The 19439-nt window shown below is 53.0% G+C and overlaps 2 protein-coding genes across 4 annotated transcripts; both read right to left on the bottom strand.

Annotated features, from left to right (window-relative positions):
• Positions 1-9602: 9602 nt before the first annotated feature.
• BCL7B (BAF chromatin remodeling complex subunit BCL7B) lies at positions 9603-13797 on the bottom strand. Of its 3 annotated transcripts, none has more exons than XM_033078474.2 (6): positions 13652-13797; positions 13261-13336; positions 12423-12519; positions 11303-11488; positions 11017-11096; positions 9603-10629 (listed from the first exon to the last, which is right to left on the bottom strand). In XM_033078474.2, exons 1-6 carry the CDS (start codon positions 13741-13743, stop codon positions 10537-10539), a joined length of 624 nt encoding a protein of 207 aa, XP_032934365.1. In that variant the 5' UTR covers positions 13744-13797; the 3' UTR covers positions 9603-10536. The 3 variants fall into 3 exon arrangements, with proteins under 3 accessions (XP_032934365.1, XP_032934367.1, XP_032934368.1); XM_033078476.2 differs by having other exon boundaries at positions 11303-11473; XM_033078477.2 differs by having other exon boundaries at positions 13684-13789.
• Positions 13798-14345: 548 nt separating this feature from the next.
• Positions 14346-19360, bottom strand: TBL2 (transducin beta like 2). The gene is made up of 7 exons (XM_033078522.2): positions 19003-19360; positions 18797-18921; positions 18336-18520; positions 17557-17708; positions 16352-16478; positions 15573-15725; positions 14346-14888 (listed from the first exon to the last, which is right to left on the bottom strand). Exons 1-7 carry the CDS (start codon positions 19130-19132, stop codon positions 14432-14434), a joined length of 1329 nt encoding a protein of 442 aa, XP_032934413.1. The 5' UTR covers positions 19133-19360; the 3' UTR covers positions 14346-14431.
• Positions 19361-19439: the final 79 nt, after the last annotated feature.

The following is a 19439-nucleotide window of genomic DNA, read 5'->3' as shown; positions in this document are numbered from 1 at the left end:
CTCCCGATGGATGAGCCAGTGGAGGAGGAGTGCAGTTTTGCTTCTTCAGCAGAGCTGGGTCTTCTGTCCTCATGAGAATTCCTAGGAAGAAAATACTGGTTCGTTGTCAGGGCATGTCCTGTTGGAGTCATGGCGACAGGACAAAGCAGCTCCAGATGGTAAATTTGTTCTCTCCACTATTCCCTTGACCTGGGAACACTATTCTCAGTTCCAGATGTTATTTGGGCTCATTGTTTTAGGGGTTTTTTGTGGATGATACAATTCCTCCAAAGCCATCTTCCCCTGGCCCCTGAAACTTGCTATAATAGATAAGGTATCCTAGATACCAAGGTTGAGCCAAATTCATTAAGAATTTGGTCAGTCTCCTAACACTTTGGAAGATAAGTGGTTAGAAATTAGTCTGTGTAGTTGGTCAGTTCACCTTTAGAACTTCGCACTTAGATTAGGTGCTGTTCTTTGTATAAACTTTTATTGGTTGTAGTTTGAATCCTCCCTGAACTTATAAATATGGCTGTCTGCCCTTTGTTTGGAGAGAATCCTGCCTGACTCCCTTCACATGAAATAAAAGTTCTTGTGGAACTCGTCAAGTAAGGCCTCTGGTCTTTCTCTGCTGGCTAAAATGTGAGCTTTCTGAGAGATAGCTAAATGTTAGCACTCTCTGGACCTGGTAAATACCACCAGGGACCAAAATGAAAGCCACAGTTTTTAATTCTGAATAGTGTCCCAGCATCCTTTATGCCCCTTCCCATTTACATATAGCTCACTGATGTCACCCTCCTCCCAGTCACAGGTGCCATTTTAGGAGAGCAGTGGAGGCATTACGCGATGGAAGGGAAAGGACATATGGGTAAGACAATTGGGGACCGAAACAGAGTGAGGCCAATAATTTAACATTAACAATTAACATTAATTAGGAACCATAACAGAGTAAGGCTTGAAATTTTAACATTAACAATTAACATGGAAACCAAACAAACTTAGGAACTTGTTCCTAACAGTTATGGTTGCATTTGTTTGTTTGCTTGGAATGATTTGGGTTTTGGGGATTTTTTTTTGTTTGAATTTTGTTTTGGTTTGTTTTTTTTAAATCAGATCCTCCTGGCAGCTCTGGGCAGAGCTCTATAACTGTACCTGACAGTTATCTGTCGAACAGTGAAGGCGGCCAAGGGGAGGTTGCCCAAGTTGTCTGCAGAGGAATTCACATCAGCCCAGGCTGGGGGTGCTCAGCGGCTGGTCAGCTCTGTTGAGTGGTCGCTTGCCACAGAGCATCTCTAGGGATGGAAGGATTGGGCTGCCACCGCTGCAGTGTCCCAGAGAGGGGAACACTGGGGTCACAGCCACTGTGGTATCACAGACCTGGGGATGCTGGGACCCCTACCTCTGTGGTGTCACAGATGGGGGATGCTGGGGCAGCCCTGCTCCCAACAGCTCTCACAGTGCCTCGTGGGGACACAAAGGCTGAGCCAAAGGGTGAGAATTGCGGGAGGGGCTCAGCTGGGAGGGACCCAGCAGGATCATGGAGTCCAGGCCCTGACCCTGCACAGACAGCCCAAAAAGCTGAGGCTGTGCATCCCTGGGAGAGGTGTCCAAAGGCTCCTGGAGCTGCGGCAGCTTCGGGGCTGTGAGCGTTCCCTGGGGAGCCTGGTCAGTGATTGAGGATCATTCAAGGAAGGAAGGAAGGTTTCCAGGAAGGAAGGATTCCAGGAAGGATGGAAGACAGGAAGGATGGAAGACAGGAAGGAACAAGGAAGGATTCCAGAAAGGAAGGATTCCAGGAAGGAAGGAAGGATTCCAGGAAAGAAGGAAGGATTCCAGGAAGGAAGGATTCCAGAAAGGAAGGAAGGATTCCAGGAAGGAAGGAAGGATTCCAGGAAGGATTCCAGGAAGGAAGGATTTCAGGAAGGAAGGATTCCAGGAAGGAAGGAAGGATTCCAGGAAGGATTCCAGGAAGGATTCCAGGAAGGAAGGATTCCAGGAAGGAAGGAAGGAAGGATTCCAGGAAGGATTCCAGGAAGGAAGGAAAGATTCCAGGAAGGATTCCAGGAAGGAAGGAAGGAAGGATTCCAGGAAGGAAGGAAGGAAGGATTCCAGGAAGGAAGGATTCCAGGAAGGAAGGAAGGATTCCAGGAAGGATTCCAGGAAGGATTCCAGGAAGGAAGGATTTCAGGAAAGAAGGAAGGATTCCAGGAAGGAAGGATTCCAGGAAGGATTCCAGGAAGGATTCCAGGAAGGAAGGATTCCAGGAAGGATTCCAGGAAGGAAGGATTCCAGGAAGGAAGGAAGGAAGGATTCCAGGAAGGATTCCAGGAAGGAAGGAAGGATTCCAGGAAGGATTCCAGGAAGGAAGGATTCCAGGAAGGATTCCAGGAAGGAAGGAAGGATTCCAGGAAGGATTCCAGGAAGGAAGGAAGGAAGGATTCCAGGAAGGAAGGAAGGAAGGATTCCAGGAAGGAAGGATTCCAGGAAGGAAGGAAGGAAGGATTCCAGGAAGGTAGGATTCCAGGAAGGAAGGAAGGAAGGAAGGAAGTCCAAATCCTAAGTCTGGTCCTTACCAGCACCTGGAGCCTTAAATCTGGTGTTTGCTGCTATTGCCATGGCAAAGGTCCAGATATTTCCCAGTTCCAGCACAGCCCAAGTCCCACAGTTTGGCCCAGTAAGCCAAATATGGAAATCTCCCTGTGCCTTGCACTGCCAGGATCTTGTAATTTGCTGGTGGCAGGACTCCAGACCGAGCAGATCGCCCGTGCTGGCACTGCCCAGCACCAGTACTTCCAAAATCTGGTGATTTCCTACTGCTGAGGCACTCAGGGAGTCTGGGTGAGAAGGAAAGTTGACCCTGAGCCAGGAGCTTTCCTTGACTGGAGTGCTCCCAAGGAACCAAGATTCATTTGTCAGCACAGTGGAATCTCATGGAACCCAAGTGACCATTGTGAATCCATGAATTCTCACGGAAGAAACTGTCGATTTTAAGACATCTGGACCTTATGGAACCCAGCTGCCACTGGGACATTGCCCTTTCTCATGGAAGCAAGTGTCCATCATGACACAAACAGGTCTAATGGAACACAAGAGACTGTTGTGACACAAGGGAATCTCAGGATACCCAGGCTCTATAGTGACACAGAGGGCCATCACAGAACCAAGGAGACCATTGTGAGGCAATGCCATTTTACTCATGGAAAAAAGAGTAAATTGTCAACACTCCATGGACTCATGGAACCTAGGTGCTAAAGGGACATTTCCAAGGTTCCTGCAAGCAAATGTCCATTGTGATACAGCTGGGACTAATGGAAACGCAGGAGAACATTGTTAGGCAGTAGAATCTCATGGAAGCAAGTGTCAACTCTTTCACATCAGGGCCTCATGGAGCACAGCAGACCACTGTAACGCAAGGAATCCTGAGGATTTCAATTTTGAACAATGCGGGGCTTCATGGAACACAGCCAGGCCACTTGTGTACAGTAATTTCACGACCATAAGGCGCACCAGACTATAAGGCGCAGCCCCCAGAAGTCGGCAAATTTCGCAACTTTGTAGATCATATAAGGCGCACCGGACTATAAGGCGCACTTTTTTTTTGCAGCGAGGAGCTGCGCAGCATGCAACAAAGTAACGAATTACTGGCAGGTGCTCAATTTGCAAACATTTTTCAAAGATCGGTGACGCCTTTAAACGTAGTCCCAGGCGCCCTCCCTGGACAGTGGGCCCCGGCACTCCCACCTGCCCCCAGCGCCGACTGGCACGGCTCAAGGCTCCCGGCTCCCACCACACAGCCACGCTGCGTCCCGGTTTCCCCCCAGCTGGCGGTAGCTCTGCTTCTCGCCGCTTCCCCGTGGTTGGCGGCTACGCTGCCACTTCTTGCCACTCCCCCGTGGCTGGTGGCTGTGCCACTCCCCCCCGTTTCTCCCCAGCCGGCGGCCACACTGCGTCCCCCCGGCCGGTAGCCGCACCGCATCCCGGCATCCCCCCACCCGGCAGCCACAGTTCCCACGGTTCCAGACTTGGCTCGCAGCTCGCACTTCCGGATTTGCAAATTTCGCAACTTTGTACATTAAATAAGGCACACCAGACTATAAGGCGCACTTCCGGGTTCGGACCAAAATTTTAGTCAAAAGGATGCGCCTTATAATAGTCGTGAAATTACTGTATTGCCAGAGTATGTGGAACTCAGTGTCCACTGTGACAGAGAACAGACTCATGGAACTCAGCATACCATTGTGATGCATTGGAATTTCAATGATCCAAGGTTCTACTTTTACCAAGCTGGGAATCATGGGCTGCAGGTGCTACTGGGACATTGCCAGGCCTACTAGAAACAAGGCTCCAATGCTGCACATCACATCCTAAGGGCACCTGGGAGGCTACTGTGTTGCAACAGAATTTGATGGATGCAAGTGTACACTGGGACATAGAAGGGCCTCATGGCACCCAGGAGACCACTGTCATGCAATGCAAGCTTTGGGAACCAAGTTCCAACTGCAAACACTAACCCTAATCCTAACTTGACTTGCATGCGGTGCCAACATCTTGAGTGTACCTATAGTGACTTGTGGCCATTACTGCCATCTTGAGTATAGCATGATGCAGTTTCTGTTAAACCTCACCACCTTGAGAGTAGTACTAAGAGTTTGCTCTGGATCCACCATTTTGACTGTTATGGCACGTGACTTCCTGTCATGCTTGCCATCTTGAGAGCAGACTGATGCCAGTTCCTGGCTCCTCTACCATCTTGAACACTTTATCATCACAGAATCACAGAAGCACTAGGTTGGAAGATCATCAAATCCAACCCATGCCCTAACACCACCTCAACTAAACCATGGCACTGAGTGCCACATCTAACTGAGAGGAATGACAGATCTGTCTTTAAAAACAACCTGTGGGTCTGCTGGGAGATAAAACTAGCAGTGAGAGATAAAAGAAACTATGGGAAGGATTCCACTGATGGATGAATGAAAAAAAAAAAAGATATTTGCCTTTACAAACAAACTGTAAGTTTGCTAATAAATGAAATTGGATGTTGAAAGATGAAAGAAACAATGGGGAAAATCATGAATTCCATAAGAATTAAAAATTAAAAGGGAGAGTTATACATTTGAGGGGAATCTTAGGTACCAGTTGTTCCGGGAAGTCTGTACCTCTCAAGTACCTCAGCCAATGGAAAAAGAGAGAGGGAAATGCAGCCAGGAAAATAGGATAAAAAGGAGGCTGCATCCTCCAAAAATTTGAGAGACCCCAGGGGAATGTCCCATGGCCTCTGCCTTTATTCAAATAAAGAAAAAGGACTCCTCTATCTCCTTTTTGAACATAAACCTCTGGTGTTTGTGGATTAATTTTCCTGACACAATCTTTTTTTAAACACATCCAGGGATGGTGACTCCACCACCTCTCTGGGCAGATGATTCCAGTACTTCATCACTCTTTCAGTAAAAAACTTTTTCCTAACATCCCACCTAAGTTTCCATTGGCACAGCTTAAGAATATGTCCTCTCATTCTGTGAGTTGTTGCCTATAAAAAGAGACCAACGATCACCTGACTACAACCACCTTTCAGGTAATTGCAGACTGATGAGGTCACCTCTGAGTCTCCTTTTCTCCAGCCTAAACAACCCCAGCTCCCTCAGAGGCTCCTCACAGGGCTTGTGTTCCAAGCCCTTCAAGCCTTTCCTTCAGCCAAAGCCTAATGGCACACAGCAACAGCTCTGCTCTTCTTTGGCTCACTATAAACCCTCATCCTCCACTGCACTGCAACTGGGTCCCGCGCCTGGTGCTCCTAGGCAGCAGGTGTGCGCCAGGGCCAGCAGGAGGCAGCGGCAGGCACGGAAAGCGCCACGGCGGCACCCCCGTAACTCACTGTCCGCCTGCTCATTTCTTAGTTGCAGTACCGCTTTTAGTCTGCAGGTGACACTACTGAGTCATTAAAGTGCATGTGCGCAGTACTTGGTGTTATCACCAGGTGGCAGTAGCAATTTAAGGCCCAACCAAGATCTCAGTGACGTACAAAAAAGGTCTGAATATACAGAGTCGTTACCACTGCCTTCATAGAGATACTTTCTCCCATTTTCAAGCCCTTTCTTGTTTAACTTATATACATCAAAGGTACATTTGTATTTTCAAATACTATATATCTGCATTTAGAATTTTTATACTCTTAAGATCCTGCATATAAAACAGTAGATAAAGGGTTGTATTTGGAAAAAGATTTTTATAAAAATTATATTTATATATATATATATGAATTTTATATTAATATATTAAATAATATTATACATATAAATGTATAAAATATAAGAAAAGTTACCAGTTTTTAGTACGGTAACTACCCTAATCATTACCCCTTACAACTACACCTAACACAGCAACTCATTGTCTGAGGCAGCTCCTAGGAGCCCAAAGAGCCAGAGCCATAATTCCTGGCAGCTTTCATCATATAACAATCCTCCAACGATCACAATTTTAGGAGGCAGAATTCCACTTTTAGCCCCAGAAATGTGACTGTGAATGTTAGTTCTTTCCCATAGGAAGGAAAGCCCCGCAACCCCCTGTCTCAGGGGTAATTGAGACATAGCTCCCAGGAGTCCAAGTCCAGCCAGAGCCTGGCAGCTTTCATCTGGAAGGAATCCTATGATACTTGAAAATTTAGGAGGCAGAATATGAATTGATGGCCCTTTTCCACATGAAGGAAAGCCTGGCAACCCAGTGTCTCATGGGCAGTTGTGTTCCAACCCAAATCACTATGATTCTATGATTGGTAATGATTCAAGAAGTCCTGCTGAACAAGTTCAAGGATAGGAGTGCCACTGCAGGTCAGTAACTGCATCATCATCCCAGTGCCTGTGGCTGGGCATGGGTCAAAGGGCTCTTTCTAGGTTTGGTGAGAACATCCAGAAAACAAAATTATCTTTCCAGGACATTTATAGCACAACACGGAAATGAAGTTGACAGTAACATAAATGCAGTTTTTATGTGGGTCTGCAGCTGTCATGAGTTCAATCCATTTCCCGATGCTCAGTCTTTTGGTCGGTGCCTGGTCCCAGTCCCCCCTACTCTCCTTCCTGCCAATGCCCAGCACCATCCAGGACTGAGGGTTACCATTGAACACAGAGCAGCAGGACAGTTCTATGCATGGCACAGGTACAGCACCGTGAAGAGCCTGCTTGGTCACAATGTGCATCTGGATCTGCATGCCAACTGCAGAGCCACAGAAGTGATGAGCAGACATTGAGCTGGCGGCATCAGCCACTGTTTGTTCTAAGGCTACTTTTTCCACGTTACTTTGGGTCCTGGTGACTTCACATTGTCATCCACACCAAAAACTAAATATCCGCCCTCAGCGTTTGCAAAGGCAGAGACATATGTAGGAAGGTTTTTTTCTAATAGATTACAAGCTAGTCTTTGTACTGCATTTTTAAAATTCAATATATGTTGGCTCTGTGAAACCCAGGACCTCCCTGACCAGCACTTCATCTTTTTTTATAAACCTGGCCACAGCATCTTGGATGTTGTGCTCTTGGATGTTCAGGGGAGTCTCTTTTGCTCCCCCATCAAAACTCAGCGGAGCTCTTGTCACAGTTTGAAAGACAGGTGTCTACTAGGGAAGGCAGAGCCCTCCCTTGGATTGGAGAATGTAAACCCCTTCCTTCCGATTATGATGATTTTGAAATTAAGGGGCTCTCAGGCAAAGATATGGGGATAGGAATACCAGTTCTTTACTGGTATGTATAACAAGGCAAAACAAAACATTAACAACATTAGCAACAAACAAACAAACAGAACCAGGGACCCAGTAACAGTCCTATCGGCTGCAACACTTTTCCCTTTCATGCAGATACCGTCAGCCGGCAGGAACGAGCAAAGAATCCCGGGGTGGTGGACGGCGGTAGCTGCAGAATGCCCCCGGAAGGCAGGAGGGTGTGGGCTATGGCGTGGAGAATAGTGAAAAAACAGCGGTGTTGGGCCAGCCCGGCTCTGAGCAGGGCGGGGAGAGGCGAAGTTCAGGATTTCCGGGGCACACGAGCAAATGGTGACAAGTCCCTCAGGTGCCAGTGAATTCTCCCGCAGTAAGCAACAGCCTGAGCGTCCTTCTCCAGTGCCAAAGAGCGAGAGCAGAAAAATCCATAACTGCTCCAGCCCCTGTGCAGTGTCTCTGTCCGTCTGAGAGAAACTCCCAAAAAACAGAGGAGTTCCCCCTCCCCACTCCCCGATGTCTCAAGCACCCAGCCATCAGTGTCTCTTAGCAACTCAATGGGAAAAAATTCCAAAAGCAACAAGATAAAAAAATGAAAAGGCAAGAAAACCCAATCCCCAACAGCTCTCTTGGGGGTCAGTCCATTCTCTTTGTGGCACTTGGCACAGTTTTTCTTCCTCAGGAATTCAGGAACTTCTCTGGAAGCCGCAGGATAAACCAAAGTGCCGGATCTATAAAACAATCCAGCGGTCAAGCTGCAGTGGTGCAGCTTTGTGTCAGCACCTTCTGGCTCCGAGCCTCCACAGCTCCATGTTTTAACAAAAAGCAGCAGGTTACTCCCCTGCTACACCCATGCAAAGTATTTAGAAGCCTTGTTTCTGACAGTGCAATCCCTGAGGCTTCAGGGGACATGTGCCATGCATCACATCTACACAGCTGTTAAATCCTTCCAGAAATGGTGATTCCACCACTGGCCTGGGCAGCCTGTGCCAGAACTGGACAAACCTTTCACTGCAGAAATTTTTCCCCAATGCCCGACGTAAACCTTCTCTGAGACAACTTGAGAGTGTTTCCCCTCATGCCACTGTAGGAGCAGAACCCAACGCTCATCTTGCTACCCCCTCCTGTCAAGGAGTAGTGCAGAGCAAGAAGGTACCTCTTGAACCTCCTTGTCTCCAGACTGAGCTCTTCAGGTTTCTCAGCCGTTCTTTATCAAACGTGCTCTAGACCATTCCCCAGCTCCACCACCCTTCACTGGACATGCAAAGAAGGGCACACACACGGTATCGGCACCAAGAACACTCGGGGAAAAGGAAACGTTGGAAAATAAAAGTGAAAATTAAAATTATTTATTGCAAGGGCAGTCAGGTCTGAGCGGGCTGGTGCGGAGGCCGCGGGTTAATGATGGGAATTGCTGGGACGCTCTAGCACTGCCTTGAAGTCACGTCCAAAGCACATCCCCGCTTCCCGCAGCCGCGGCGTGTTTCTCCCGGCCCCGGCGGTCCCTGACGGCGAGGAGCCGCAGGCAGAGCCCCCTGGGTGGGCAGGGACGGCTGAGCAGCGGGCAGAGAACGGGGCCCGGGCCGTGCACAGTGCGGAGGCGCTGCCCTGGGCTCCTTTTCCCTCCCACCTGCCCCGAGCCGGCTCTGCCGGGCGGTGCTGCCGCCTCGGCTCGGGGACTGTGCCCGCCGCCCGCTCCGGACAGCGCCGGCCAGAAGCAGGGAGGAAAGCGTGGGGAACGGGGACCGGGCGCTGACCGAACTTCTCGGGAAACCGGGCTCCGGGCCGGCTCCGTGGGCGCGGCAGGCGGTGACTGCCGGCACCAGGCCCCGTTTAGCAGAAACTTCCCTACCCTTCTCTTTCCGCACCGCCCCTCCCCACCCGGCCCTCCGCGGCCGACATCGTGCTCTGCATCTGTATTTCAAACAGTTTAATTTTAAAAATATTCTATTCAGTGCTAAAATAACTTTCCACTTCCACGCGCGGCCGCGCCTCCAGCTTCACCAGGCTCGATCACGGCGGGACTCGGCGGGACATGCAGTGGCAGCTAGGGGAGAGTGAGGCTGGGGGGACAGCGGGTATGGGGGGCGGCAGAGCCCCAAGGCGGGAGTGCTTCCCGGGGGCTCCAGCACCCTGCCGCTTCCTTCTGCATCCCGGGGATAACAGGTACCTAGGCCGGGGCAAAGCCCCCCAGCACAGGTCAGTGGCTCCCGGAGGGACTGCCAATTCCACCCGGCTGGAGTTGTGCCCCGCGGCAGAGCTGAGGCCAGTCAGTACCTGCCCTCCGGGAGGGGAAAAGTGCTCCCATCTCTCCCAGTATGAATGGCTTAAACTAGCAGCTTATTGCACAGCGTCCCAGTGGGTCCCTGCTGGCCTCCCCTCACTCCTCCCCACACTCACCAGCACCTGCTCCCACAGCCTAGTGGACACATCACCCGGAGCAGGTGGAAGGTGGCTCTCCTGTTCCCAGCACCCAGGGGAAGGGCAGGCAGGGGAGCCACAAGCAGGCAAACAGCATCTGCCAGTGTCCTGGGGACCATGGAGAGCAGGGAGCCCCATGGAGAACCCCCCCACACATGCAGTGGAGACCCCCAGCTCTAGGGCATGGAGCAGGGAGAGAGGGAGCCAATAAATAGAGGCAAATTTGCAGGTACTGGCAGCAGCCCCATCCGTAGGTCAGGGCAGGGCAGGGCAGGGCAGGGCAGGGCAGGGCAGGGCAGGACAGGGCACACTTGATGCGAGTGGTAAGAGCCCCAACACTGGGGAAGGGGCAGGCTGGAGGGAAGCGCTGGTCCTGGGGGGGCCAGGTGGCTCTGCAAGGGGCTGACGAAGGTGCCGGGCCAGGCAGGTTAGCTCTCCGAGGCCGTGTGGCACACAGAGTTCTGGTCAGCACAAAATCTCTTCAGAGGTGGCGCACCGGAGTCCTCCTCCTCTTCAGTTACCTGCAAGAGCCAGAGGTCATAGGCAGTGACACCAAGCTATGCACACCTAGACAAGGCTGTGTCACACCATGGGGACACCCTAGGCAGTCACCTATGCACAGATCCCAGGGCACCAGCAATGGAAATCCACTCCAGCCCTAGAGCTTGCCAGAAGCATTGTTTTCCCACACTCCCATATCCTTCCCTCACACTTCAACACTGAAGCAGGGGATAAAGACCAAAGCTCAGTAAACCAGGAGGTTCTGGGAGCTCCCAGGGGGGCACTCTGGGACTGCAGAACAACTCCATCCACCAAGAAGCTTCTGCTACAAGAAGCAGCAACAAGGGTCAAAGGGCCAATTTGGATCCATGCACACTTAGAGGTGGTTTCAATCCCCCTTCCCTTACCTGAGTCTCAAGGGGGACTGGCTCTTCCTTTGTGAGAGTGGGAGGCTCATCTGCCACTTCTGAGGAAGGCAGGGAGGGCTCTGGGGAGAACAGGTGGGTCAACAAAAATGCAGGCCCAGCACCCAGCTCAGTGCTTAGGCAGGACAGAACACCTAGCAAAAGAAGTCTCTAATGCCCTGTCAGCTTGCAGCAGTGCCAAGGCCACTCACCAGACCACCAACCAGCCCTGGAGGGGCCTTCCCTGAGCCCAGCCATCTGCCTCCTCCCTTCCCAGTCCAGCACCCACCTTCCAGGGTCTCCTGCCCCAGGGTGGGAGGCTGCGAGTCGTCCGTGCGGAAGTCAGACGTGTGGGCAGGGCTCATGGACTCGCTCTGCTGAGGACTGGGGCTGGAGTTGGGGCTGCTGTCCACCTTGAGCTGGTATACATCAGATAGGGAGCTCTGGTTGCTGTTCTCATCTGCAGAAACAGCACCTGGTGAAGAAGAGCACCTTGACCCAGGGGCACAGCAGCCCAGGGCAGCACTGAAAGCTGGGGCCTTGTGGAGAAGGCAGAGCACAGTCAGAGATTCAGTCAGGGGATTGACTGTTCCCCATCAGCCCAAGGGCTGTCAGGCGCAGGACTGTCCTCCAGAACACAGCGGGAATCTTATACACAACTGGCCAATGGAGAGAGAATCCTCCTGCCCTGGGAATGAGAATGAGCACTGCCAAATCCCACATCTGCATCCTGGGAGGACCCTGGGCATCCAAGGGCAGGAATCTCCTGCCGTGTTACCAGGGTTTTGTTCCTGTTCTGTGAAGCAACAAGTGGATTAATGTTCAGCACCTGTCTCCCAGTGAGGAGGCAGGTCTGGCACACCCATTCCCAAACTGCTGACCTGCAACATAATCCCACCACATCTCCTGGAAGTGCCAGCACATTCCTGATTTTCCTTGGCAGAGTGGGGGTGGGCAGATGTGTACACTTTACTTCAGCAGTGAGTCTGACACTGCCGGAGCCTCTCCTGGCTGTACCACAGTACCCAGATGAGAAGCAAGGCAAGGGCCATCCTCTGCCCCTTCACCCTTGGCTGCAGGGGGCTACTGGCTTATACCAATCAGAGACTGGAATGGGGGGAGCAGGAAACCCCACTCCTCCAGTTAGCTGTGAAGCTTCCCACAGAAGATACCCAGAAACAGCACATTAAGACTCTTTGACAGCAAAAATGAACAGTTTGGACAGGGGCAATCCAGAAGTGGATCAGCCCAATTCCACAGCTCAGCTCCATAGCTCTCCACTCCGTGCCAGTGCTCTGAAGCAAGCACTCGTCTTCCCTATACAGGCAGCACACGGTACCAGCAATGTCCCAGTTGCTGTACAGCCTTGGAATCTTTCCCCTTGTTGAAGGGAGCTCAGCCAGACCCACCTTGGAACTCCAGAAGGAGGGAGGAGTTGGCAGAGGTGTCAGCTGGGAAGCCATTGGGCTCTCGGGCTGTGCTGCTACTCGATTTGGATTTCTCTTTCTTAAGAAGAGAAAGAAAAGCACAAACACAATGTCAGAGAAACACATGCTGCTCCAGAGGAGCCATTCCCCTTTCTGTCTCAGAAGCCCAGAGGGATATGCTCAGACTGGTCTTTTCCCTTGGCTTTGGGGGCACATTCCTAAGTGAGAGGCAAAACTCCGTCTATGAAGGGACTAGGAATCAGGAAAGAGGAGGAGCTGATGCCCATCTAGGAATGACACCGAGTAAAGCCAGTCCTTGGAGGAGTCAGGCAGAGAGTCTTAGGGGGAGCAGGAGGAGGCTCAAGGGGCTAGACAGGGGCTTGATAATTCGGAGGGGCTCAGGTCGGCTGAAGGAGCTTATTGGAGCTGGGGGAGGGGGCCTAAGAAGGTTTGACAGGGGCACATGGAGCTTCAGAAGGGACTCAAGTGGGGCTTGGGTGGGTTCAGGGGTCAACTGAGGGAGGGATCAGGAGCTTGGGGGTTTCAGGGGATCTTGATAGGGCAGGAGGGGCTCGGAGGCGCCTCAAGGGTGCTCAGCAGGGCTGGGAAAGCTCAGCGGGGGCTCGGGTGCTGCCTCGGGGACGGCTCAGCGGGGGTTTGTAGCGTTCGGCAGAACTGGGGGGCCCGGAAGTGGCTTGGGGGGCTTCGGTGGTCGGTAGGGCTGGGGAAGACTCAGAGCTCAGCTAAAGCGGAGTCGATAAAGAGGGCTAGGCTGTCTGTGGGCGGTGACTCCGGGCTCGTCTCCACGCGCGGTACCCACCTCCTTACTGTCCGCCACTGGCACCCATTTGAATATCCGCAGGGACGTGTCGCCTACCGTCACCCACTTTTTCTCCCTGCAGAACACAACGCTGACGGGGCGGACCGGGCCTGGGGCACCACGGCAACAAACCCGGCCAGCCCCGCCACGCTCCGGTTGGCCCAGAGGAGCGTCAGTTCAGCACCCTGCAGCACGTTCCCCGCCCCCCACACTGTGATTGGCTGGATCAGCCGCCCATCACGAGCGCTTCCGTCCCCGCCCCACTCCCATTGGCCGCCGCCCCCCCGCCTGCACCCGCTGGTTGGGCGCGCACTCCCGGGTCGCACCCCGCGGTGCGGTGATTGGCTGCGCGAGGGCGGCGGGGCCCTCCCCCCCGCGGGCCCGCCCTCACCATCTGCGGACGCGCTCGATGGCTGCCATCACCTTCTTGATGTCATCCTTGGCGCGGCTGCGGGTCTCGGCCCGCACCGAGCGCCCCGACATGGCGCACGCAGCCCCGCAGCACTGGTCCCGCTGCACCCGCCGCCGCACCCGGCCCCGCGCACGCGCCCTGCGCAGCCCGCCCGCGCGCTGCGCGTCCTGCGTCACCACGCCCGACACGCCCCGGCTGCTGCGCCTGCGCAGACCTACACGCCCCACAGTGGGCACGGAAACGACGCTCAGGGGAGGCGACAGTGCGCCGCCATCTTCCTTTGGGGCAAGTCATGCTCCACGCCACCGTGAGATCACCCTAACACCCCGGGCCTGGAGCATGGGGCCATCCTAAGGCTGCTGCACCGTTACAGCACTGCTCCGTGCCCTGCAGCAGAATCCCCACCGTTTAGCATCAAAGACTGAGCTTTGGCAGCTCCTCTGGAAAACAAAACTACAAAAAACCCAAAATAAACCCCAACCAAAAAAACCAACCCCAAATCCACGTAACTCCCGTTTCTAAGCTCAGGAAAAGTCGTAGGCATTGCCTTAGCAATCACTTCCATGGGATACTGATGATCCATACCCAGGGAGGAAAACAACCCAGGAGTGTGACAATGGGAGACGTCACTGTCCCCAGCCCTGTCCCACCCATCACAGAGCACGAAAGGAAGGACCTGGGCACTCTTTTATTACTGCTGTTCACAGTTATTAAAGACATCCCCAAAGGCGGAGCACAGCTACCTCCTGTGTGGGTAGCTTAGTGCTTCTTGCCATAGATAGCAGCCAACGCTTTGAGAGCACTGGAGATCTGCTGCTCCAGCCTCTCCCGTGTGGCTTTGTTCCCAGTTTTTTTCAGCATGGCCTCCATCTCCTCCACCACAGCACGGTGCCCAGCAGTGTTGTGGAAGACACGGATAGTGCGATCTCCAGAGGACACAAGATAGCGGCCAGTGGTGTCAAAACCAAGGTCAGTGATAGGGTGGCTGTGCACGCCAACAAAGCGCTCCTCCTCCTCGCCGCGCCGTGTGTTGCACACCACAATGTCTGTGCTGCCTGCCACAGCGACTGTGCGGCCGTCAGGTGACAGAGCAATGCGGCATGGCTCCGGCACTGCACACTGCTCTGTCAGAAGCAAGTATGGGTCTTGCTGCTTCTTGTACTCCACATCTGTGTCCCAGAACTTCCATGTACCGTCTTTTGACACAGTCGCCATCCTGCCGCCAAGAGAGAGCATTGGTGAGTGTGTGGAAAAAGGGTGGCACCTCTTACCCTGCCCTGCCCATGTCAGCCTGAAACCTTGTGACTCCAGGCTCTTGTAAATAATCTCTCTCCATCCTTCCTGTCAGTTCCCTTCAGGTCCTGGAAAGCCACAGTTACATAACCTGAAGCCTTCTCTTTTCCAGGTTGAGCAATTCCAATTCTCTCAGCCTTTCCTCACAGCAGTACTGCTCCACCCCTCTGATCATCTTGGTGTCTTCTCTAGATTCACTCCAGCAGCTCCATGTCCTGTGCTGGGATCCCAGAGCTGGAGGCAGCTCTGCAAGTGGGGTCTCACTTGAGTGGGGCAGAATTCTCCTCCCCCTTGTTACCCACACTGTGAGATCAACCCAGGGGAATTTCTGGGCTGGGTCATATCCAGCTCTCACCCACCAGCACCCCCTCGCTGCTCTCAATCTGTTCATCCCCAGCCTGGATTGATACTGGGGGTTGCCCTGTTCCAGGTGCAGCATCAGCACTTGGTCATATTAAACTACATGAGATTCCTATGAGCAGGGAATACATAGGAGCCAGATTTGGCTGGTTTTACCCCCCACAGCTCAGTGGTGCAGCTGGCTAACTGTGGAAGAGATGAGCTTACATGTCCTGAGGGTAACTCAGTGCAGGTAACACACACATACCTCCTTGAGTCGTTGGAGAAGGAAAAGGATTGTACACCAGCAGTGTGGCCTTTCAACTCAAAAGCCCTGGTCACCTCCCTGAAGTCTCCGTTCTTGCTAAAACACACTTCCCACACCTTCACATCAGGGGTAAAACCACAGGATGCCACAAACCTGCATGAAGGAACAAGCAGAGACACAGGCTGCCTCTTACAGAGGACCTGAACAAGGCAGGGCCACAGCTCTGCACACCTGTCCTGATTCCTGCATTCAAGTCTGGTTAGCTGAATTTCCACTTTTCCCTGAAACCTGCCCTTCCCTTAACATTAAGGAAGGCACCAGAACAACTCAGGAATGAGAAACTCTCCATCAAAGCAAAACAGTTAAATGTTTTGAGTCCCAAACTCCTCACACCAGGAGCAAGAAAAATCAACCTACAGCAGCAAGTGATTTTCCAATAAACAGATCTCCCAGAAAAAAAATCTTTACTTTTCTAATTAACATCTAAGAGATAACAGACAAGTTCAAAATACAGTTTTCTTTGTATAGGCCATTTGCTCTGTCCCACCTCTGCTACCTGAGGCCAAAGCTGTTCTCAAATTACCAGAACAGCAACGTTGAGGCAGAATGGCAACACACAAGTGCCTGAGCCCCTATCAGCTCCATCTCCCAGTGGCCAAAATACCTTTTTATACTGTAGAAGCCTAGAAAACTTCATTACAGTAACAACTAACTGCCTACGGTCTGAACTGCTGTTATTCTGGGCAAAGGAGCAGCCTAGAATCCTGCCTGTCACTCACCTCCCACAGGGTGACACTGTGGCATAGGCATTGTTCATCTGGTTGGTGTTAATGCTGGCCAGGACTTCTCCCTTTGGGCTCCAGATCAGGATGGTGGTGTCACTGGAAGCTGTCATGATAAACTTCCCTGGGGAAAAAAAGGCCAAGTTCAGGGGAACCCCCAGACCTAATACTGCCACAGACTCAAAGAACCCCCCAGGACAACCTCTCCCTGCAGCTGGAGAAAACCAGCAGCAGCACCAAAATCCAAGGAGTATAAGTCTCCTAGGATAGAGTAAAGAGCAGTATCAGAAGACTCAGCTCCTGGTTATGCCTCAGTACTCCTCTGGATCCTGATCAAGCAGCAGGCACTGAGCCCATGTGTGCCCTGTACTCATGACCTTGAGCCCCACGAGCAGAGCTGGGAGCTGCACTAGATTGTGCCACAGAGTAAAGCACACTCCACCTGACCTGCATGTCCAAAATCAGCTCAAGGACAAGCACCTTTCAAGCTGTGGATTGCAGGCAGGCAACTGAATCCCAGTCATACCACCATGATCCATGATTTCTGGTTGTGCCTATGCTGGACTCCTGCTTGTTCCCACTTCCCCTTTGCCACCTCAGCCCAGGCAGGGAGTTGCATATTTACCTTCCAGCTACTTGTTGCACGTTTAAGTTTTCACTTTCACAGCTCCAGTCTCAGTTAACATTTTCCCTGCTCTCCTGTTACAGAGGCAAACTCACATCCACCTGCTTCCAACTGCCACTGGCACATACCTGATGCATTAATTCATCAAGCCCTTACCACTAAAATGTAATTTCCACCCACCCACCCCCACCTCTGTTATAGATGATCCCAGAAGTTCAAGATAGACCATATGAACTCACTAGAGAGATTTATGACTGGTTAAAGAAAGACTGGCGGCCCAGAGAACAGCGATCCTCTCAATATTGAGACCAGACCTCTTTGCAACAGCATCCCTGAAAATGTAAATTAACAGACTGTGCATATTGGGGAGCTGGTTACAGGGACATAATTGGCGTGGAAACAACACCTTTTGGTTCAGTCAGTAGCAAATTAAGTAAAAAAACCTAAGAGACTACAGAGTTCAGTACTGGTGCTGTACACGGCCCTGAGAATGCCAAAAACTCCCAACACCTTGAATCCAGTAGCTTCACAAGGAATTCAAAGCTGATCTGGAGAGGTGAGCAGCTTATTTCCATACCTGTCTCTGCAATCCCTATGTTAATGACAGGAGCCTTGTGCTTCTTTGGGAAGTCCCCAGAAGTTGCACTGAAGGTGAAGCTGCCATCATCCTTCTTGGTCATCTTGTAGACACGAACAGTCTCAGCATTGGCCAGCCAAACAATGAAAGCCCTGTGGAGGGTACAGGCTCTGAGCCCCAGCTCAGCCCAGGTCACTCAGGGGCACCTGGGAAGAGGGATACGCTGGCAGGTAAAAATATTTACAAGGGCACCAAGTTCTCTCCCTGTGGTGGCTCAACTGCAACACTGAATGAAAAAGAATGGAACTTATTATCCACACCAGGAAACGAGATCGCTTCCTCTCCTTCTAAAATATACCACTTCAAAAAGCCAAAACACACTTTTCCATGAAATTTCCCCCCCAGCAAGAGCTCCCCTGACCACCGGAGAGACTCAGCAGTACATTCCAGCTGCAGAGTCAGCTGGCAGTGACCTCAGCAGGCACCTTCCATGGGTCCAGCAAGCTGGGCACTGGGATATTTGCCCTGAAAAACACATTAACACACCAGGAGCTGGACTAGATGATCTCCAGAGGTCCCCTCCACCTTGAACTTTGTGATTCAGTGATTAAGTGCCAGCTGCTCTCAGGAAAGGCCATGAATCAGTGATACTGTAATGACCTAGTGAGAGATGCTGCCTACACCCATTCCAGAGCAACACCACTGATCCCACCACAGCTCGGCCGTGAGACTGGCGGCTCTGCAGGACATCTCGGTGCCAGTACAAGGTCCGGCCGTACCGTGAGTCAGGGCTGAGGCGAACGAACTCGGCGTGGTCCAGCTCCACGTTGGCGCGCAGGCAGCGGTGCTCCCGCCCCGCCAGATCCCGGGTGCTCCACAGCCGCACCGTGCGGTCCTCAGAGCATGACGCCAGGTACTTGCCGTTGCTGCTGAAGTCCAGGCAGGTGACGGGGCTGCTGTGGCCCTGCAGACAGAGTGGTCACGGAGAACGCGGTGGGGGAGGGAGGGGGAGGGAGAAGGAGGGGCGGCGCAGTAGGACACCAGCACCCCGGGGGAAAGAGGGACACCGGCACAGGCGGAACGCCAGCATCCAGAGGGACACCTGCACCGACTCCGGCAGGACACCGGCACCGGGTGGGACACCGGCAAGAGACCGGCCTGAGCGCCGGCAGCACATCAGCACCGAGGAGCACACTGGCATCAGCAACAGGGAGGCACCGGCCCCGGGCACACGTGCTACCTTGAGCGCAGCGACCAGCAGCCGGTGTGCGAAGCTGTGCTGCTGCGGCTTCTCCCTGCGAGCCCTCGCCGCCGGCTTCGCCTTCCGCGGCTCCTCCGGCCTGGCGTGCCCGTTCGCCCTAGGTCCTGCGGGAGCGGAGGGGTTGGTGGGTCCGGTTCAGTTACGCTCCGCGCTGCCCGGTGCCCCATTGTCCGCACGGTACTCACCGTCCTGTGGGGCAGTGGGGGTCTTCCACGGAGCGGAGCGGTGCAGCGCGACCGCCAGTAGCAGGACGAGGATGAGGACGACGAGGGCGCCCGGCAGCCCCGACCCACCCAGCGCCGCTGTTGCCTCCATATTCCCGCCGCCGCGTCAGCGACCGGTACCGGGAGGGGGGAATTTCCGTGTGCGCATACGCGGCGCCAGCGATCCGCGCAGGGCGGCCCCTGGCGGTGGCACTGCACCCCCGCCCCGGCCGTTTCCCGTCGGCCACAGACGCCCCCGACCTCTTCCTAGCCCCTGCTTCTCCGCCAGTCCCTGCCTTCCACAAAGCCCCCTCAACCCCAAAGACCCTCTTCTAACACACTCCCTCATCACCTGACCACCCCAGCCCGTGCCTTCCGCACAGCCCGGACTCCCCTCATCCCACCCCCAACTTTTACGT

This window comes from Catharus ustulatus, chromosome 22 (genome assembly GCF_009819885.2).
Source record: "Catharus ustulatus isolate bCatUst1 chromosome 22, bCatUst1.pri.v2, whole genome shotgun sequence".
NCBI classification, from domain to species: Eukaryota; Metazoa; Chordata; class Aves; order Passeriformes; family Turdidae; genus Catharus; species Catharus ustulatus.
This window is presented reverse-complemented; position numbering and strand designations above follow the sequence as displayed.

What these genes read in the sequence shown, in the direction of transcription:
- BCL7B (XM_033078474.2), bottom strand. Translation starts at nt 13,743, where the DNA reads ATGTCGGGGCGCTCGGTGCGGGCCGAGACCCGCAGCCGCGCCAAGGAT. An exon ending in ATCGAGCGCGTCCGCAGATG is followed by an intron (nt 13,337 to 13,651) that starts GTGAGGGCGGGC and finishes TGTGTTCTGCAG; the next exon opens with GGAGAAAAAGTGGGTGACGG. An exon ending in CAGTCCCCCTTGAGACTCAG is followed by an intron (nt 10,630 to 11,016) that starts GTAAGGGAAGGG and finishes TGGCTCTTGCAG; the next exon opens with GTAACTGAAGAGGAGGAGGA.
- TBL2 (XM_033078522.2), bottom strand. Translation starts at nt 19,132, where the DNA reads ATGGAGGCAACAGCGGCGCTGGGTGGGTCGGGGCTGCCGGGCGCCCTC. An exon ending in CCCCACTGCCCCACAGGACG is followed by an intron (nt 18,922 to 19,002) that starts GTGAGTACCGTG and finishes CCGCTCCCGCAG; the next exon opens with GACCTAGGGCGAACGGGCAC. An exon ending in ACAGTGTCACCCTGTGGGAG is followed by an intron (nt 15,726 to 16,351) that starts GTGAGTGACAGG and finishes TCCTTCATGCAG; the next exon opens with GTTTGTGGCATCCTGTGGTT.